General features: G+C 38.0%; 1 protein-coding gene, 1 long non-coding RNA gene and 1 pseudogene across 3 annotated transcripts; 2 read left to right on the forward strand and 1 right to left on the reverse strand.

Moving 5' to 3' along the window:
* Positions 1–17,843, forward strand: part of LOC141363751 (uncharacterized) — a 118,989-nt pseudogene that overhangs the window by 3,471 nt on the left and 97,675 nt on the right.
* Positions 7,274–17,079, reverse strand: LOC129421495 (choline O-acetyltransferase). Of its 2 annotated transcripts, XM_055177089.2 has the most exons (15): positions 17,016–17,030; positions 16,733–16,844; positions 16,384–16,575; positions 16,117–16,235; positions 15,399–15,452; positions 15,141–15,315; positions 14,006–14,183; positions 13,564–13,733; positions 13,127–13,227; positions 9,946–10,068; positions 9,063–9,185; positions 8,851–8,992; positions 8,668–8,739; positions 8,456–8,593; positions 7,275–8,112 (listed from the first exon to the last, which is right to left on the reverse strand). In XM_055177089.2, the coding sequence occupies exons 3-15, from the start codon at positions 16,528–16,530 to the stop codon at positions 7,897–7,899; spliced, it is 1,758 nt and encodes a 585-aa protein (XP_055033064.2). In that variant the 5' UTR covers positions 16,531–16,575; positions 16,733–16,844; positions 17,016–17,030; the 3' UTR covers positions 7,275–7,896. The 2 variants fall into 2 exon arrangements, with proteins under 2 accessions (XP_055033062.2, XP_055033064.2); XM_055177087.2 differs by lacking the exon at positions 16,733–16,844 and having other exon boundaries at positions 7,274–8,112; positions 17,016–17,079.
* LOC129421501 (uncharacterized) lies at positions 9,934–14,922 on the forward strand. Its single transcript, XR_008637117.2, has 5 exons — positions 9,934–10,074; positions 13,138–13,178; positions 13,570–13,808; positions 14,013–14,301; positions 14,414–14,922. It is a non-coding gene; the product is annotated as an uncharacterized lncRNA (long non-coding RNA).

Genomic DNA, 17,843 nt, shown 5'->3' on the forward strand with positions numbered 1-17,843 from the left:
TTTATGGTGAGTGAGGGGCGAGCGAAGATCCGGAAGTGAGTTGGAAGCGGTTGAAACTTGGAGGAGACGTGCAAAGCACGGAGGAAAAAGGCAACAACGAGTGGTGAAGAGGTGAGAGAAATCATTGAGAGAAGGAATAATACTTACCGACTGTGTGTGTCACACCGAAGGAGTTTTTGGATTCATTCATGTGAGTGAAGTCCCCGCTGGAAACGCTGCTTATCGAGAAGGTCTGGAAAGAAGGGAAGGTAAAGAGAGAGAGAACATTAACCTGGGCACAGTGAGTACCAAAGCCGTTACATCTTTGAAGTAGATACAAGTACGATTGTGGATCTAACTGTCTGTTGTTTACACGGCCCGCCGTTCATGTGGAAGTAGGCGGGTGTGCCGAAGTCCAGTAGCTGGGGTTGCTGGCGGGATTATTACGACCCAAGTGGGGCATCGTGGTAGCTACACATGTGAAGTCTCCTGTTGGGGTGAGTCTTGTTCAGAGGAAAAGTGTAGGCCCTATTCAAATTCACCCAAGTGTGTGGAGTGTCGTGAGTGATTGTGCCTGTGGCGTGTGTGCACCTGAGGCTTTTTGCAGTGTCGTGCTGTGTCTCTCTTGCTGTCTGCACTTCCCCCCAGATAAGGAAGGCCCTGTGGAGACGGAAGTGAGCCGCTACTGCGGCGGTCCCTCTTCTTGCAATTTACAAGCCACTACAATCCCAGTCTACAACGGTTGGTACTGACCTCTAAGTGAGGTATTGTAATAAGTGTCACTGATAGTATTGTCTAATCAGAAGGGACATCGAGGGCATTGAATGCAATCCTAATCGCTGTGTATATTCTATGGTGGCTTTGTGAACGGAGTGGCCCACCCTCCCCACGGTTTGATTCTCCACCCGCCTCCAGGAGGAAGGGAAGAGGACGTGTACGCCATGAGGACGAACGCAGGTTGGACGTCCCTCCCCAGAGGTTGGCTACCTAGGAAACACCAGTTCCATCTGTTCACCCCCCCCTTTTTCCTGTCGTTAGATATTGGCCCCAAGGCTCCCGACTACTGGAAATGCTGGTGGGAGATGTTGTATGATTCCAAGTCTTTACCTGTGAATATCAGTGATACTTACCGCCGCCTAGCTGAATGCTATACTCACCTTGAAGAAACTCTCACGACGAACTAGAAACCTGTGAATATCAGTGATACTTACCGCCGCCTAGCTAAATGCTATACTCACCTTGAAGAAAACTCTCACATTAAACTAGAAACATGTCAATATCAGTGATACTTACCACCGCCTATCTAAATGCTATACTCACGTTGGTCTAGAAACCTGTGAATATCTGTGATACTTACCGCCGCCTAGCTAAATGCTATACTCACCTTGAAGAAACGAGATCTTGGCTCTAGGAGTCTAAATAAACATTACACTCACCTGTACTCTCTATTCCAGCATCCGTCAGCTTAGGAGAAGCCCCTGGGAATAGAATCAGATCCACCTTTTCCCCGCGAGGGTCCAGGTAGTGTTGCCTGTCTTCCCCTCCCCCTCTCTTCCCCTTACTTACCTTGTGTTTGATTCTGCCTTCAGGAGGAACGAAGGGCGCCACAGGACGTGGACCGGGACGAAGGAGCTCCGTCCGGTCCTTCCCCTGCGGCTACTTACCTGGCTGGACCCCCCTCTCCCCTTTGCTCTCTGGACCCCCGTTGTCTCCTGGAGGAGAAGAGAGAAAGAGAGTTATTTTAAATTCCCCGCCCCCATTCCCAACTGATTTTAATTAACTTAAATAAAGATTGTTCCATTTTACTTATCTTACTCGTTGTTTCTGGTCATTGGGGTGCTTTGGGGACCTCCTTGAGGTGGAACTTAAGGAGGGGCGTGACACACAAAGCCTGTGGTCCGCCTCTGCCTGTGACACTTACTTTCCACCTCTGAAAATAATAAATGATAAAAATGTGTAGTATTTTTACAATAAAAGAAAAATTACATTACAACAAACATTTACAGTAGTAAAGAGTGAGGAAGGAAGGTTTGATATTATGAAATGTATTTTTGATAATATCAAAATGTATTTTTGCTAAATATTTTTCTTTTGTTTATAGTTTGGATTCAGAAGAAATAATGGAATGAAGGAACAAGATGTAAATAATGATGCGACTCGATGCCTCTCTAGCCCAAAAAACTTTCAGGACAACGTCAAGCACTGAAACCTTGAGCCTGGAGCTTTTGTTTGAGCTGGACTTTGTCATCATAAATCAGACCTATGGGGCTGAAATGTCACTAAATCAACTTTAATTGCTTATTGATCCAAAAATCATCAGATTTTCTGGTCGTACCTCCGGCGGTCGGCATGTGGTTTGTCATCTGAAGCAAATGTTTTTATGAATTTGTGGATAATGCGTGTGATAACTTGCAACAAATATTGTGTCCTCAGAACTAACTGGTAAAAAATAGAAACTGAAAATACACTCATTATTACATTTTAGCAGCAGTTGAAGCTGCTCGCTCGCTTTAGCAAAAAAGCAACAGACAAGCAGGCTGGATGAAAAGTGACCTTTAGCTCTAACAGCCTTGAACTGAAGTAGCTCAGCATTGATTTAATGCATTACTATGATAAACGGTGCTTAATGTGCATGTCAATAATGTCATTTCATCTTCAAAACACTTGATTTATTTAATTGTTTATCATGCCTGAGTTAAAGGTCAAAGGATATTGTTGGTGACATTTTTTTGTCTTGTGCAGTTGTTGCAATGATGTCATAGCCAGCAGCCATATCACCCTGTAGCCCAAGACTGGTTGCCCACTGAAGCTAACGCCAAGTTCAGACTGCACGATTTTAGACCTTATTTTTTACTCGCTGACAGGTTTTGAGAAATCACAGACATATGCCCATAATCAATGGCAAATCAGTGCTTGTGCATGTGAGTGACAATAACACACTGTGAATTATCAAACACGCGATTTGAGAGAATTGCAGACGTGTTGCTGACACCTGTGAGATATCTGGCACGCTAGATATCTGGACCTTCAAAATCATGATGTGTGAAATGTGTTCTGACTGAAAATAACATGTGCGATGACCTACAATCAATGATAGAGGATAGAGTTATGATCCCAGACCATTGAGGAACTCTGGTCTTGCATGCGTGACCTCGCATTGTTACCTTGTCACTTCTCATGTGCGTATGGTTGTGGGACGTAGTTTGCGGACGGGACAAGGTTTTCGGCGATTTTTCCTATGGTAAAGTCATGCCGTGTGAAACCCCCTGTCGCTGATCCATTGTACAGTGTGAAAACAGCAGCGACTGAACGCTACGCCCAAAAGTCACACAGTATGAAAAGATCTTTGACCCTACTACTTTGAAAATCATGCAGTCTGAACTCGGCATAAGTAGGGTTGAGCCTGGTCGGTATTTGGATGGGAGACACCCTGGGAAAACCAGGTTGCTGCTGGTAGAGGTGTTAGTGAGACCAGCAGGGGGTGCTCACCCCAAGGTCTGTGTGGGTCCTAACAGTATAGTGATGGGGACACTATACTGTCAAAAAGCACCACCACCGCCCTGACTCTCTGTGGTTATTAAAAATCCCAGGATGTAATTCGAAAAAGAGTAGGGGTGTGCCCTGGCATCCTGGCCAAACTTGCCCATTGGCCTACTAATCATCACTCATACTAATTGGCTATATCTCTGTATATATCTGTCTCCTCTCCACTACTAAGCTGGTGTGTGGTGGGCGTTCTGGCGCAATATGGCTGCCGTTGCATCATCCAGGTGGATGCTTCACATTGGTGGTGGTTGAGAAGAATCCCCCTTTCATATGTAAAGTGCTTTGAGTGCTGCAGAAAAGCGCTCTATAAATGTAACAAATGATTATTATTATTATATCAGAATGATGCCATCATTGAAGGTTAAGTGTGGGAGTAGCTCTGTGGAAGTATCCCACATCCACACTCTAACCGTTCCAGATCGTCTAAAGTCACAGTCAAATCTGAACGTAGCGCCATGTTATAGTTCCTTAACAAGGAAAATGAATGAAATGTAAAAGCATAATCATTTTATCTAAATGTTGATGTCATTTTGTCATGATATTGCATATTTATGTATTTCTGTATAAACATATAAGTAACATGCTTAAAAGTTACTCAATAGTTGAATAGTGATCTCAGAAATGCACCTGAATTGGGTTGATCGAGTGGAGTTCTGAGTTCTCTGGAAGGCACTGAAGGAAACTAAACTTTGATCCTTTAGATCTTTAATATAGAAATTTGCATAAACTAAAACAGATCTCATAAGCCCTGGAGATGATTCAACAAACTCACTGAGCGTTTTTAAACCAAAAAATGAACAGCTGTGCTTTCCGGCTTTTGTTAGAGAAGGACACCGTACGGCCACACACTCGCTGACTCGAATGACTCGGTCCTTCTTCAGACTGTCATGTTATCACAATCATTAGACGAAGCAACTCTGTTCCTCGGCCAATTAGATCTGTACCGCAACTCTTTGAGGAAGACAGGTACTGACATTTCCCTTAGAAATGCCTGCGTGGTCATTATGAGAAGCACTTTATAATAAACCATTCTTCTTCTCGTCTCTTGAATTGAAAGATCTTAACAATGAGAAATTACAGGAGGTAGAAAATGCGGTTATCTTTGCAAACTTTTTCTCTCAAAATGTCAGAAACTGAATAATAATATCCATGTGACTCTGAGGAATGGGTTCATTTTCTAAATCTAACCCTGATAAGAGTGCTTTTCATGTCTGCTATCGATACATTTATGATGAATAATTGTTAAGGGTTCATATGAAGAAATTGTCATCTTTGGTTAACACACACAAAGACCATTTACAGCCAACCTATATTGTGCACAGAAACAACATAATAGGTCTATAGTGTTCCTGTAGATCAAGTCTGGTACACAGTATTGTATTAACAGCGCATTGGCCATGGGTTTGATTCCCAGGAAACACGCATACAGTACTGATCTAAGGTACTCTATACCTCGAATGGACTGCAAGTCAATTTAAATATAAACCTCTGCCAAATGTATAAATGTAAACTCACCAGTTAAGATTTTCTCAGTTTTTATTCCACTGAAAACAAACTTGTGTCGACAAATGAAGTTCATAAACAAAATGCCTTCCAGTAAAATTTTCTGCAAAATGTTTGATGCAGTACTACACCTCAGATATTACTCCATTACAAGTAAAAGTTGTAAAACAGAAGTACTTAAAGGCAGGGTGCATGATCTCTATAAGCCAATGTTGACATTTGAAATCACCTAAACAAACACGCCCCTAACCCAATAAAATCTGGAGTTCTTTTGATAGACCCGCCTCACACATACGCAACCCAGGCAACGGTGTTGGTTAGTAGACACGCCCCTTACTGCTGATTGGCTACAGTGTGTTTTGGTAGTCGGACCAACTCTTTTCCAAAGCATTTTTCAGATGTCATGCACTCTGCCTTTAAGTATCAAAAGTAACTTTGTAAGAAGGTTGTGTTTATTTACTCTACTAAATGCATTATTTCACTTAAATTAACAATGTGCAGTATAGTTTTTCAGCTTTTATTAATCTTTGTTAGTTAACACCAATACAACTGTTTAAGGGACACTCCACTTTTTTTTTTGAAAATATGCTCATTTTCCAGCTCCCCTAGAGTTAAACAATCAATTTTTACCGTTTTGGAATCTATTCAGCCAATCTCCGGTTCTGGCGTTACCACTTTTAGTGTAGTTAAGCACAATCCATTGAATCTGATTAGACCATTAGTATCGTGCTAAAAAATAACCAAAGAGTTTCAATATTTTTTCTATTTAAAACTTGACTCTTCTTGTGTACTAAGTGTAATAATTAAGGACTTTGCTGCTGTAACATGGCTGCATCAGGCGTAAAGATATTACGCAGCGCCCGAAAATAGTCCACTTGGTAACTTTAAATAGCAGGGTACATGATGTAACTACAGAAGAGTCAAGTTTTAAATAGGAAAAATATCGAAACTCTGGTCATTTTTTAACACATTGCTAATGGTTTAATCTGATTCAATGGATTGGGCTTAGCTATGCTAAAAGTGGTACCACCACACCTGGAAATTGGCTGAATGGAGTCCAAAATGGTAAAAATCAAATGTTTAACTCTATAGAGAGCTGGAAAATTAGCTTTTAAAAAAAAAAAAAATGCAGTTTCCCTTTAATGTTAGTTCAATGTGTATCTGAACTGCCTGTCAATTCTTGCGGTGCCGCATGAAGTCGAACACACGTCTTAAACTTTATGGCATTTTACCTTGCAAGAGTGATTTTTGATAGGCTGCCTGTTAAAACAAAAAGATCCCCAGGCCACAATAAACAACCTAATCAACTCTATGCCAAGGAGATTAGACATGAGGCACACCAGATACTGACTGGTTCTCGGACCCACCCCAATACAGTAAAACCTTGCCTTTTATTGTGGTCAGCCTAAGGCACGCCTGTGCAGTAATCATGCGGTCTAATCAGCATCTTGATATGACACACCTGTGAGGTGAACACAGATTTAAAAGGAAATCTGCCTTTTGTGTACAAAGAAAAAGTCTTTGAGTTCAGCTCATGAAAAATGGGGGCAAAAGTGTTTTGTTTATATATTTTTGTTCAGTGTATAAAAATGAAATATCTATGTATTTATATATATTCATATTATATGTAACAATGGCAACTGCATTGTCTGCATCACTGCAGTAGGCATAAAGATCAATGTGAGCTGCGTAAGTCAATCATATAATCACACGACATTGTTGACTAACTATACTATAGTCATTTATTATAGAAAAAAGTGTCTATTGACATCAGATTAATTTTACTCAGGCTCGTCTAGGTGTAGGCCTTCATGCTGTACAGCCAGCAAAGGAATGAGCTCTTCTTATCAAAGGACCCTGATAACAGAATGATTCGGCCTAATACCAAACTTTCCTCTTAGAAACATTTCTTTTTAGTAGAAACCTCAACACTCGCTTCACTCGAAGAAAACAAACTAATTAGTGTTAAGCATTTTGAATATAACCAGACAGACTTTCATTTCATTTCATTTCAAGACTGTCTTCTTGTATTGTGATGCGTTGTTTTGCTAATCTTGAACGTTTTCATATAATGATTGATGTTTCTTCTTCGCTTCTCCTGGAGAAAGATTGAGCTCTGCCACCTTGAAGGACACCTCTGCTGTTTAACTGGATCACGAGGAGGTGAGGAACAAGATGTGTATTTCATAGTTTTCGTGAAGGTAGATTCATTTCAGACAGTAAAAAGTAATGTAACTCCCAGCCACACAACCACCACAGTTTTAATAACATTGTCTAGAAATACATCGTAAAATACAGTTCATTTAATGATTCAAATTACATTAACAAAACATGTAACACAGTGACAAGACATACTGTAGAAAGAGTATGATTTCTGCTCAAATATACGAATCATACGGCATGTCAAATAGACAGTGAATCATGTAGCCATAAATAAATACTATTAACATTTTAAATAACAAACAAGATGATGTTAAATATATGAAAACATTAAGAGAGTTACTTCAGAATCTAATACTGCTGATGAATTCTTGGGTAGATTATTTTACAGTCTACCACCTCAAAACATTTCACACTTATTGAACTTTCATTTAGTTTTTGTTTGGAAACGGCATACAATCTTTCTGAATGGCCTACACTTATAACTAGATTCACATACATGTATTGTTGGATTATCAGATCAATTCTTGTCATCGTGAAGATTTATTCAACTTCTACAGGACTCATCAGCTATCATTAGCATAATATAGTTTATATATTCAGCAATGTTGTCAAGCATGACATCCACATGCAATCCAAATGTTCGGAATATGTATACTGTGTGTTTAAGATTACATTTCGATTGGTTTATAAGCTGATGAACTTGTTTTAATATGAACCAGAACGTTTAGGATGTATTATATCTCTCATGTCCTGAAGCCCCTGATCCAGCGCCCTCACAAACGCATCTGAACAGGTTCGTTCACTCTCTCTGAAGCTTGACACGCAGAACAGTATGCGATCAGAATGTGGGTTATAACAAACACCGTAACCATCAGGAACCACTGGACCATAGCAACAAAACATCTCTTCTGCGGTGGGAACCTGGAGGGACAAACACACTGTATCTGTACATAGCACTTCATTTTACTATTCTGGCCATTTGCCAATATTACATTCATTTACAATGAGATTTTACAATCTTGATAGGCATTACTATACAGCACTGCTATACGCATTCATCATAGTCTGAGCTGCTTAATGTACAATTTCCTACATTGATTTCTTCATGTATTCAAACAAGCAATCCAAAAGCTATTAATGTCAACGTACGTACTTTTCGATAGTAGCCGTAAAATAGATGTATCCACTTCCTCAACCTCAAATTCTAACATGTGAGGGTTTTTATTTTGTGATGGGTATTGTGTATATAACAGGCTGCTGTTACCTGACTGGTTGACAGGATGAAGTTATTACTGATTTGATACGTTTCATCTGTGAAAATCTCTGGTGTCTGTATTTTTATAGTGTGGGCCATTTCACGCAGTCCCAATAAGTGATTGTCTGTGCCCATTCCTGCAATGACCTGCAAAGAAATCGGACAAATGGTCAGTAAATGGACCAAAATGCGTAACGGGAGCGAGGTCTGTCGTCTCTCACCAGAGCTGTGATTCGTGTCTGAGCGTCCACGGCAGTTTGCAGTAAAGTCTTCATCTTTTCTGTGTCCTGAATCTGAGACACGGTTAAAGCAAATGGGAACGTGTGAGTTTAAGAGCAGACGTTGTGTGCTTGCTCATTTCATGCAGTCATGCATGAAGGGCGAAGAGAAAATATGTTTGAAACCTGAGGGGATTTCGTGTCATCCGTCATGGCCTTTGCAAAGTCCAGAGCCTCGGGAGTTGCCGAGCGAATGTTGTCCACACGGCCCTCGCGGAAACGTCGCAGTGAAGCGCTCTCGTAGGTGGCCACAAGCTTTCTGTAACATCTGAACAAAAACACAACGTGGCCAAATCTTGAAGATTTTTGTAGCTCCAGAGAAGAGCAATTCTGCTCACCTGTAAATGGTCAGCTGAAGAGCCACTTGTATGTAAGCATCAGGACTCATCTTCTGCTGTTTGATAAACTCCTTCCCATAAAGTTTAAATGGAAAAACTTTCAGGTCTAGATTCCTTACGAGTCTGGGGAGGATGAAAACAAAGGCAACAAAACAAATCTTAAGATTTGATGTTCCACTTAAATGTTAATAATGAGCTCTTTTTAAGAATTACACTAATTGTTTTATTTTTTGCTGAGCTAATATTTACTATAATAATATATTACTTATAATAAAGCTATAAGATGTCCTATTGTGTGTGGAGTCACTATAGATGCTGATTGAAAAACAAAGTTTAGGACAAATAAGAGAAGACAACTTTTCTAAAATATCTAAATGGAAACCTGTGGAATAAAGGAAGTTTTTATCTTGATTTTCTAAATATTAGGAGAAAGTTGGACTCCGTAAACTAAACAGCTTAAAAAACATATTAAACGGTAGTTTTTCATAGATTAAAGACTGCACTCAGGTTTTTGTGATGTGTGTGTGTGTGTGGTTAGGTTAGGGTTAGGTTGAAATATCAACCATGGTACATTTGGGCCATGTGCACAAGATGTGTGTAAGAGGCCTGCAGATCTGTGAACTACATAAGAATAAGGCAAAAAATCTGACAAAAATATTGCTCTGTATCAGCAGTAATTGGTAGCCTCTACATATGGAGGTGTAGGTGCCACCTTTACCCTTAATGTGCATAATGAACTGGGATTTTGGCTACTTTTGTACATCTTTTTTGTTAAATTTGGATTATGCCATGATATATGCTTATCTTCTAATCCAAATAAAGAATTTTGTGTGTGTGTGTGTGTGTCTGTGTGTGTTGTGTTTGTGTGTGTGGTGAGTCTCACTGCTGGAGATGATCTCCTGCTGAAGCCAACATGTCCTGAATCTGAGGTGAACATCTCCACAATAATCTACGTGGATTAGGACATTCAGAGCACCCTGAGCTCGGTTTACCCGAGCTGCAGTGCCTGCAGGTAAGAGATGCCAGATCAAATTATTTTATAGTCAAACAGGTGCTCGAATATTTGGTAATATATTGGTAATGCATCCATCTACAAACAAGCTGTATGTACTGTAGACTGAACCGCTAGGAAAATAATTGAGTTTTGTCATCCCTTACGAAAAAGAAGTACACTTCAAGTTCATTTTATTAAGTATACTTAAGTAATGTTGGAGTATAGTTTTAAGTATACTTTATGTAGTAAGTGTACTAACATTTATGTTCTAGTAGTAAACTTGTAAGTGTACTGCTTGAATACCGCTTGGGACTAAATTGGCCCACTTTTAGTATATAAAAGTATACTTCTAAGTGTACTATAAGTGTAAGAGTAGTCAACTTTAAGTGTACAACTAGTGCACAATTAGTTCTTCATTTGTACTGCAAGTGAACTCATGAGTATACTAGTAATTTTCTAGACTTATACTTCAAGTGTACATGCAAATGTTTGTTAGATTACTCTTAGTAAACTAGTAGGTTACTCATTTTGTGCTGCAGGTATACTTCCAAATGTTCTTTTAATATACTTTTAGTTAACTAGTAGTTTATTAGTCATATACTGAAAGTGTACATGCAAATGTTCTGTTAGTGTACTCTTAGTAAACTAGTAGGTTACTTATTGTGTGCTGCAGGTATACTTCCAAGCGTTCCCCTAATATACTTCCAGCCAACTAGTAGTTTACTAGTCATATACTGAAAGTGTACATGCAAGTGTTCTGTTAGTGTACGCTTAGTAAACTAGTAGGTTACTTATTGTATACTGCTTGTGCAACAAAGCACTTTGACACTGAGGATCCATCTGCAGGTTTTTATTAAACACACTCATATTCCAACAGGCAAGGTCAAACAACAGCAATGTCAGGCAGGCAAACCGCACAGCAATGACAGCCGGTACAAATCAAGACTTTGCACTAACTGAATGTTTCCAGAGAGTTTATATAGGCTGTCCAATGAGTTTCAGGTGGCAGAGTAATCAGTCCAGGTATGCGGGATTATGGGAAATGGAGTCCAGAACGAAAGTAAATATTCAGGGGATTCAGCCATATATATAGATATATATATATACAACCTCAAATCAGAAAAAGTTGGGACACTGTAGAAATTGTGAGTAAAAATGGATGGAATAATTTACAAATCTCATAAACTTATATTTTATTCACAATAGAACATAGATAACATATCAAATGTTGAAAGTGAGTATATAATATATAAATAATATATTTATAATTTTTGTATTTATTATTTTTGTTTAATTAGCTCACTGATAGCATACGAAAGATTTAGCTTCAAATTGAAAGTACAATTAAAAGGTATATGTCAAGTATAAAAATTAATACACAGGAACATTGTATTGTACTTTAAGTGCAATATATATATATATTTATAGTATGATGTTAAGTTCACTTAAAGTAAAGTTGAGTAGTAAAATACTAGTTAACTAAAAGTATAGTAAAAGAATACTTGCAAGTATACCTGCAGCACACAATTAGTAACTTACTAGTTTACTAAGAGTACACTAACAGAACACTTGCATGTACACTTTCAGTATGAGTACACTAGTTAACTAAAAGTTTACACTGTAAAAATACTTTGCTGCCTTAAATTTTTTTGTTAAATCAACTCAGATTTACAAGTCATGTCAACAAAGATTAGTTGTCACAACTTATAAAAATTAAGTTGACTCAACTATATTTTATAAGTTATAACAACTCACCTGTAGTTATAACAACTGGTCTCTAATCAAGATAAATAACAGTAAGTTGAAATGACTTGTAAGTCCGAGTTGATTCAACTAGGAATTTTGAGGCAGCAAAGTATTTTTACAGTGTAGTAAAAGAATACTTGCAAGTATACCTGCAGCACAAAATTAATAACCTACTAGTTTACTAACACTAAAGATTCTCCATAAACATAATATACATTTGTACACTACATATACTTTCAAAATGTACTTAAAATATACTGTTTCTAAAGGATGCTAAATAATGTATTTTATAAAATGCTGTCAGTGCATTATAATGATAACTTTAACAGATAAAGTATACCTAAAATAAACTTTAAAATAAGTTCAAATTAGTATACTTTAAAAATTGCACAGAACTGCAATTTTTTTTAAGTATACTTTTAGAAAATATACTAAATTATAATTATTTTGAAATATGTTAAAAGTTTAATTGTAAACAAATATGTTGTAAGCATACTTTCAATATATTCAAAGATGGTACATTTCTTTCTAAGTATATTTGTAATGTACTATTGCAAAGTTAAATATAGTTGAAATACAATAAAGTATATTTATTTTTCACCAGGGCTAATCATATGGCTTTTTAACTCCAAGTATATATTTTTTTAAAGTATACTTTTAGAAAATATACTAAATTATAATTATTTTGAAATATGTTAAAAGTTTAATTGTAAACAAATATGTTGTAAGCATACTTTCAATATATTCAAAGATGGTACATTTCTTTCTAAGTATATTTGTAATGTACTATTGCAAAGTTAAATATACTTGAAATACAATAAGGTATACTTATTTTTCACCAGGGCTAATCATATGGCTTTTTGCAGCTTTCTTGATGTAGCTTTTGTTGTTGCATTTTTACTTAATACTTAAGTATATGTCAGTAAACAAGTATAGGCCAAATATACTTAGACATTTCGGTCAGTATACGTCAAGTATACTTTAGTACAATTTAAGTATATTTCTGAGAAGTACCTAAAGTACATTTCAGAGAAGTACATAAAAAGTCAACTGAAAGTATACTTTCTTATTTTAAGTTTAAAAAAAGTATACTTATAGCACACTTGAATAAACTTCTTTTTCGTAAGGGATGTCGTAGACCTATCTTGTGTTTGTGTAACCTGGGGCTCATTTCAATAAGGAGGTTCAACCGAACTTGATCTCAGAGTTTCTCTAATGTCAAATTGAATATCCTCAAGAGTTTTCACTAAAGCTTTTTTCTGAAACAGCCCCTGGTCTCTTGTCACCTGATCACATGCACTGTTGTGATGTTTGGTTTACGTACATGTGTTTCAGGAGATATTCGGCACATTGCACCAGGACGATGCCTTCAAACGGTGAGTGCTCACAAACAATGCCACAAACCCCATCTGCACCGATCACAAACTGAGAAAATAAAAAAAGCCTTCTGACTCGTTAGCAGTGATTTTATCAGATGGATGTTCATTGATCTTTAAAGATGTAAAAACATACAGAAGTGCAAAGATGATCAGAGAGGCCAGATGCTGGCTATAATTTAAATATTTACATTCATGTCATTTCATCCAAAGCGAATTGTTATGTGTGTGGCCTTTTCACTGCCAATGCAATGCTCCAGTATCTGAGTCACAGAAACACATCCTGCAGACTTGGCTTAGCTTAAGTTGACTCTAAACATTGAATGAAGATGAAAGAAAATCAAAGATCACCAGTGCTGTGACTTTACTTTGCTTTGGGCTTTACCTGCAGAGGTTTGTCGTACCAGCGGTTTGCCCCATTTTTGTCATGACCCCCTCCGTGCAGTATCACGGACGCCCTGTTAGCGTCGCTGGGTTCAAATCCCACCGGGTCATCTAGACAGACGATGCACATGCAGCTCTCGATCAGCTCCAAAGACTCTCTGTTCACAGGATCTGTTTGACACGACACGCGTTACAGAAATCAGAACTCAAACACACCTGATGATGGAAAGATCTGCGGCATCATTGGTAATGTGATTCTTCATCCATTACTTTAAGTCTAAATAACATAAACATCAATGAATTATTGCAGCTTTTAAAGAACTGTAAAAACATTTAAAACCACACCCAGAGAATGTGTTCCTTATTTGCATCAGTTTATCAAATAATTTTACCGATTTATAAAAAAGCTTTTATTAAAATCATCTTGTCCTGTTGATTTTGACCTCGTAGCAGCTGCTCTCGGGCTCTGCTCCACTCCGTCCTGCCGTCTGAGGTCAGCAGTCCCACGGCCGGCTGCTTCAGATCAGAGATCTGCGATTGTTCATAGATCCACAGGAGCTGAGGCTGAACCTCGGCCTCATTCAGACGACTGGACTCGCTCATCAGATTCAGCACAAAGAACTGTCACGTGAAGATGGGACATTTACAGAAAGGAACTAAACTGATGAGAAAAGTGAAGATTTTGCCGTTACCAGCAGTAAATTCATCTTTTTCCAAAGAGATCAACACTCCTCACAACGTAAGAAACAATGCAGTTACTGTAGTGTGGTTTTCTAGTGGATATAATGTTGTTTGGTACAGTAGGTTACTACACTACTGTTGGTTAAGTGCACAATCGTTCATATTATCAGCGGGACAAACACAAACAGTTCTGGTGTCAGCGGCGCCCCGCGGCTTCTGATCTCTGATTGGGTTATCGAGTTATCAGACCGGACCTCGTTAGAGATGCTTCCTGAATCATTTCCAGGTAAAGGAACCTCAATATCAGCACGCTGTTTGCACAGCGTGACGTCTGTAGGCAAGAGAGACCGGCCTCCTGTCAATGGCCCCCAATGGACCTGCCTTTATTTTAAGAAGGCTCTCGAGCTACAGCTGTGATGATGATTAGTTGGATCAGACGAAGGTGACCGCAGACACTCTTATCTTTTATTTAGTATAAAGCTGGGATTCTTGTTAAATTGGTGTGTTAAAAACAACTACAATACATGCGTTGTCCCAGAATCCACACATCTTTGTATTATTATTGAATAGACGTTACAATAGTAATACGCTCGCTTATAATGTCGAGTCATAGCCGCAGCAAATTTGACTGCTTATGCTGTCGTGTATTATGTTTTTCTGTGCTTTTACTGCTTCTATTAATGTAAAGCTGCTTTGAAACAATTAAGTATTGTGAAAAGCGCTATATAAATACAATTGAATTGAAACTCACATTTTGTGTTACTTTTAATTTTAACACAAAAAAGCATAAAAACAAAAAAAATGTAAAAATGAACACATCTTTTCTTAGAGTGAACAATCAAATCTTTATCCTTCTTGCCAGAATATTATGACAGAGAAGTTCAGCACCACATCTACCTGATTTTTGCAGGCCACAATAACATGCTGAGTGTCAGATGTGCTGTCGGCAATGATCAGCGTGTCTTTGTCGAGTCCAGCGCGTCTGTACGAGGTGAAGAGACGCTGATACTGCTTCATACACAGCCGAGTGTCAGACTGACGGTCGTGAGCAATGTCCGCCGACAGACGGTTTCTACAACATACACAATGCTTACAGACGGACAGTGTTTACGGTGTTGAACTGATGCAAGTAATCTGATGATTTAAAGAACAGACCTGTCCACCATAGTCTTGTATTCAGAAACACTGAGAATGAGACGTGCTGCGAACCTACGGACACAACACAACGTTCATCAGCATAGGAAATGCTTTATAATAAGTGCGTATGAGCGTGTTTGTTTAAAACGGGTAGATTGAATACTGCCGTCATCTTTCCATTGAAATCTCTCTTAATATCTTGTATCTTTGCTCGTCTCTGCTTATTTCCACTCCTCATTACCATTTAATTCATGTGCAATGCTTTATTACAAAGTTTTTCTTAGACAAAAACTTCTGCTGCTTCTTTTTGGTGATTTGAAATGAGCTTTTTGCTGAAAAAAAAAATGTCAGAAGGGGATTTTATTATAATAATACCGCCCCTTAATCTGCACTTAATCTAACCACGACACTGACATTTAGGGCAGAGAGAGAGAGAGAGAGAAAAAAATAATTGACAGCACAATTTAGTTTCAATTTCATCAAACCACCATTATGGTGATGAGGGTTTGCATTATCAGCTCATTTGCATTTTAAAGGGACACACCCAAAAATGACACATTTTTGCTCACACCTACAAAGTGGCAATTTTACCATGTTATAATAAATTATCTGCAGGGTATTTTGAGTTAAAACATCACATATATACTCTGGGGACACCAAAGATTTATTTAAGATCTTAAAAAAAGTCTTGTGAAATGACCCCTTTAAGGTGGAATTGAGCTCTGTCTTTACTCACATGAGAAATTCTTCATGGTTTGTGAAGGATTGTCTGGGGAAAACCAGCGCAGGACTGGAATTCACCGGCAGAGAAAGTCTGTTCCTTAAATACATATCGTCCAGCCAGTAGTCGTACACCTGAGACAAACGAAGGGAAAACGCCTCATTTCCTGATCATTAATGAAACTCATCTGAGGTGTTAAGTTAAATTGTCTGATTTTTGTCATGATTTTTGTGTTACTGATGTGTGTAGTATAAAGCTGTTCTAACTGGTTTGTGTTTGTACCCAGTTCTCTGTGGCATCTCTTCTTTCGAGCAGCTGTTTTTGAAGTCGTTCTCCGAGTCCTCCACGTTTGCCAAATGTCTCCACTGTTGCTCGTGTTTTCCAGAACTGCTTTTCTGAAACGAGATGTTTCACAGACCTCAGGTACATGTTCAATGTGTACTGCAGGTCTGGAACAGGGACTTTTGGTAAGATCTAATGAAGAGAATAAAACACAGAAAAAAATGCATGTCATAAAGACTACTGTATTTATCATATAACAAAATGCAAATTCTGCATCTCTTGAAATATTTTTTGAGATTAAGATGGAATTAAAATGGAAAAGTTTTTCTCAGTACAGTTAGGAAACTACCTCAAACAATGCAGTACACACTACAATACTATTTTCATTAGGTCAGTAGTGTATAAAATCAGAGTCCTGCAGTAGCCGAATTGTGTTTGTTGCCTTTTTCTTCTTTCAGGACCTTGGAGAGCAAACAAACTCATCACTTACATCACGCGCAATGTAGCCAGTAACCAGATGCGCCTTATTTATTAAATGTTCAGGTTATCTGATGTTTACTGGTCTGATGGTTATCAGTCACAACAATAACAGTAGAGTAGTAATAAAATATGTAGCATGTTAATGCGCTTACGTCCATGTCGAATTTCTCGTTTGTTTCTTCTAGCACAAAACAACGAGCAACAGGCACACTTGACCTGTGTATTAAAACAACGAAACAACACATTTACATGACAAACATCATTTGACACTCATGACTGAGTTTTATCTCAACACTTGGATAAAGTTCATTAAAATTGTGAGTTAGAATGAAAAGTTTTAATCATCATTTAAATGTACTTTAGTTCAATCTGTTTGTTTAGCAAAAATACAAATTTCTACATTGAATTGTTTATCTCACGAGTCTAAGTTTAATAATCGTCAGTTGCTCTTTCAGAAAAATAATTTAAAATCTTCTTCACTAATGCTCAAGTTAATCGATATAAAAGTGAATATAGATAAAGCTTAAATATATTCAGCTAGCACGCATACATGGAGATTTAAGAATAGGCTATTATTGAATATTCTAAGTTTGTTAAAAATAAAATTAGCGAAACAATCCAAAATCTCCAATGAAAATATGAAATTCATATAATCGAATAAGCAATGCCAAAATACAGAAGTAGGAGTTTTACAAATCTAAATGACCGAAATGCACATTTCTTGTATGAAATCATTGGCACAAGTATTAACCACTGCAGGCAGCTATTTATTTACATCGGCTTCTTGAATTTTTTTCTAGTTATAATGAATCAGTATAGACTACTCACCTGTTTATTAGTGATCGCTGGAGGAGAAAGAGAGAGACAAACAAGACTCTCGTGTCAGGCGTCTGTCTCTTTCTAATGTGTGCGCGTGACTCCTCCCATGCGTGTTCATTATAAGGTCCTGCGGCTCTTTCTTTACTTTCACCATGTTTACA

This window comes from Misgurnus anguillicaudatus, chromosome 4, assembly GCF_027580225.2.
Source record: "Misgurnus anguillicaudatus chromosome 4, ASM2758022v2, whole genome shotgun sequence".
Lineage (NCBI taxonomy): Eukaryota > Metazoa > Chordata > Actinopteri > Cypriniformes > Cobitidae > Misgurnus > Misgurnus anguillicaudatus.

What these genes read in the sequence shown, in the direction of transcription:
- LOC129421495 (XM_055177087.2), bottom strand. An exon ending in GAATATCTCCTGAAACACAT is followed by an intron (nt 10,069 to 13,126) that starts GTACGTAAACCA and finishes TCTTACCTGCAG; the next exon opens with GCACTGCAGCTCGGGTAAAC. An exon ending in GCAGGAGATCATCTCCAGCA is followed by an intron (nt 9,186 to 9,945) that starts GTGAGACTCACC and finishes CATCCTCCCCAG; the next exon opens with ACTCGTAAGGAATCTAGACC.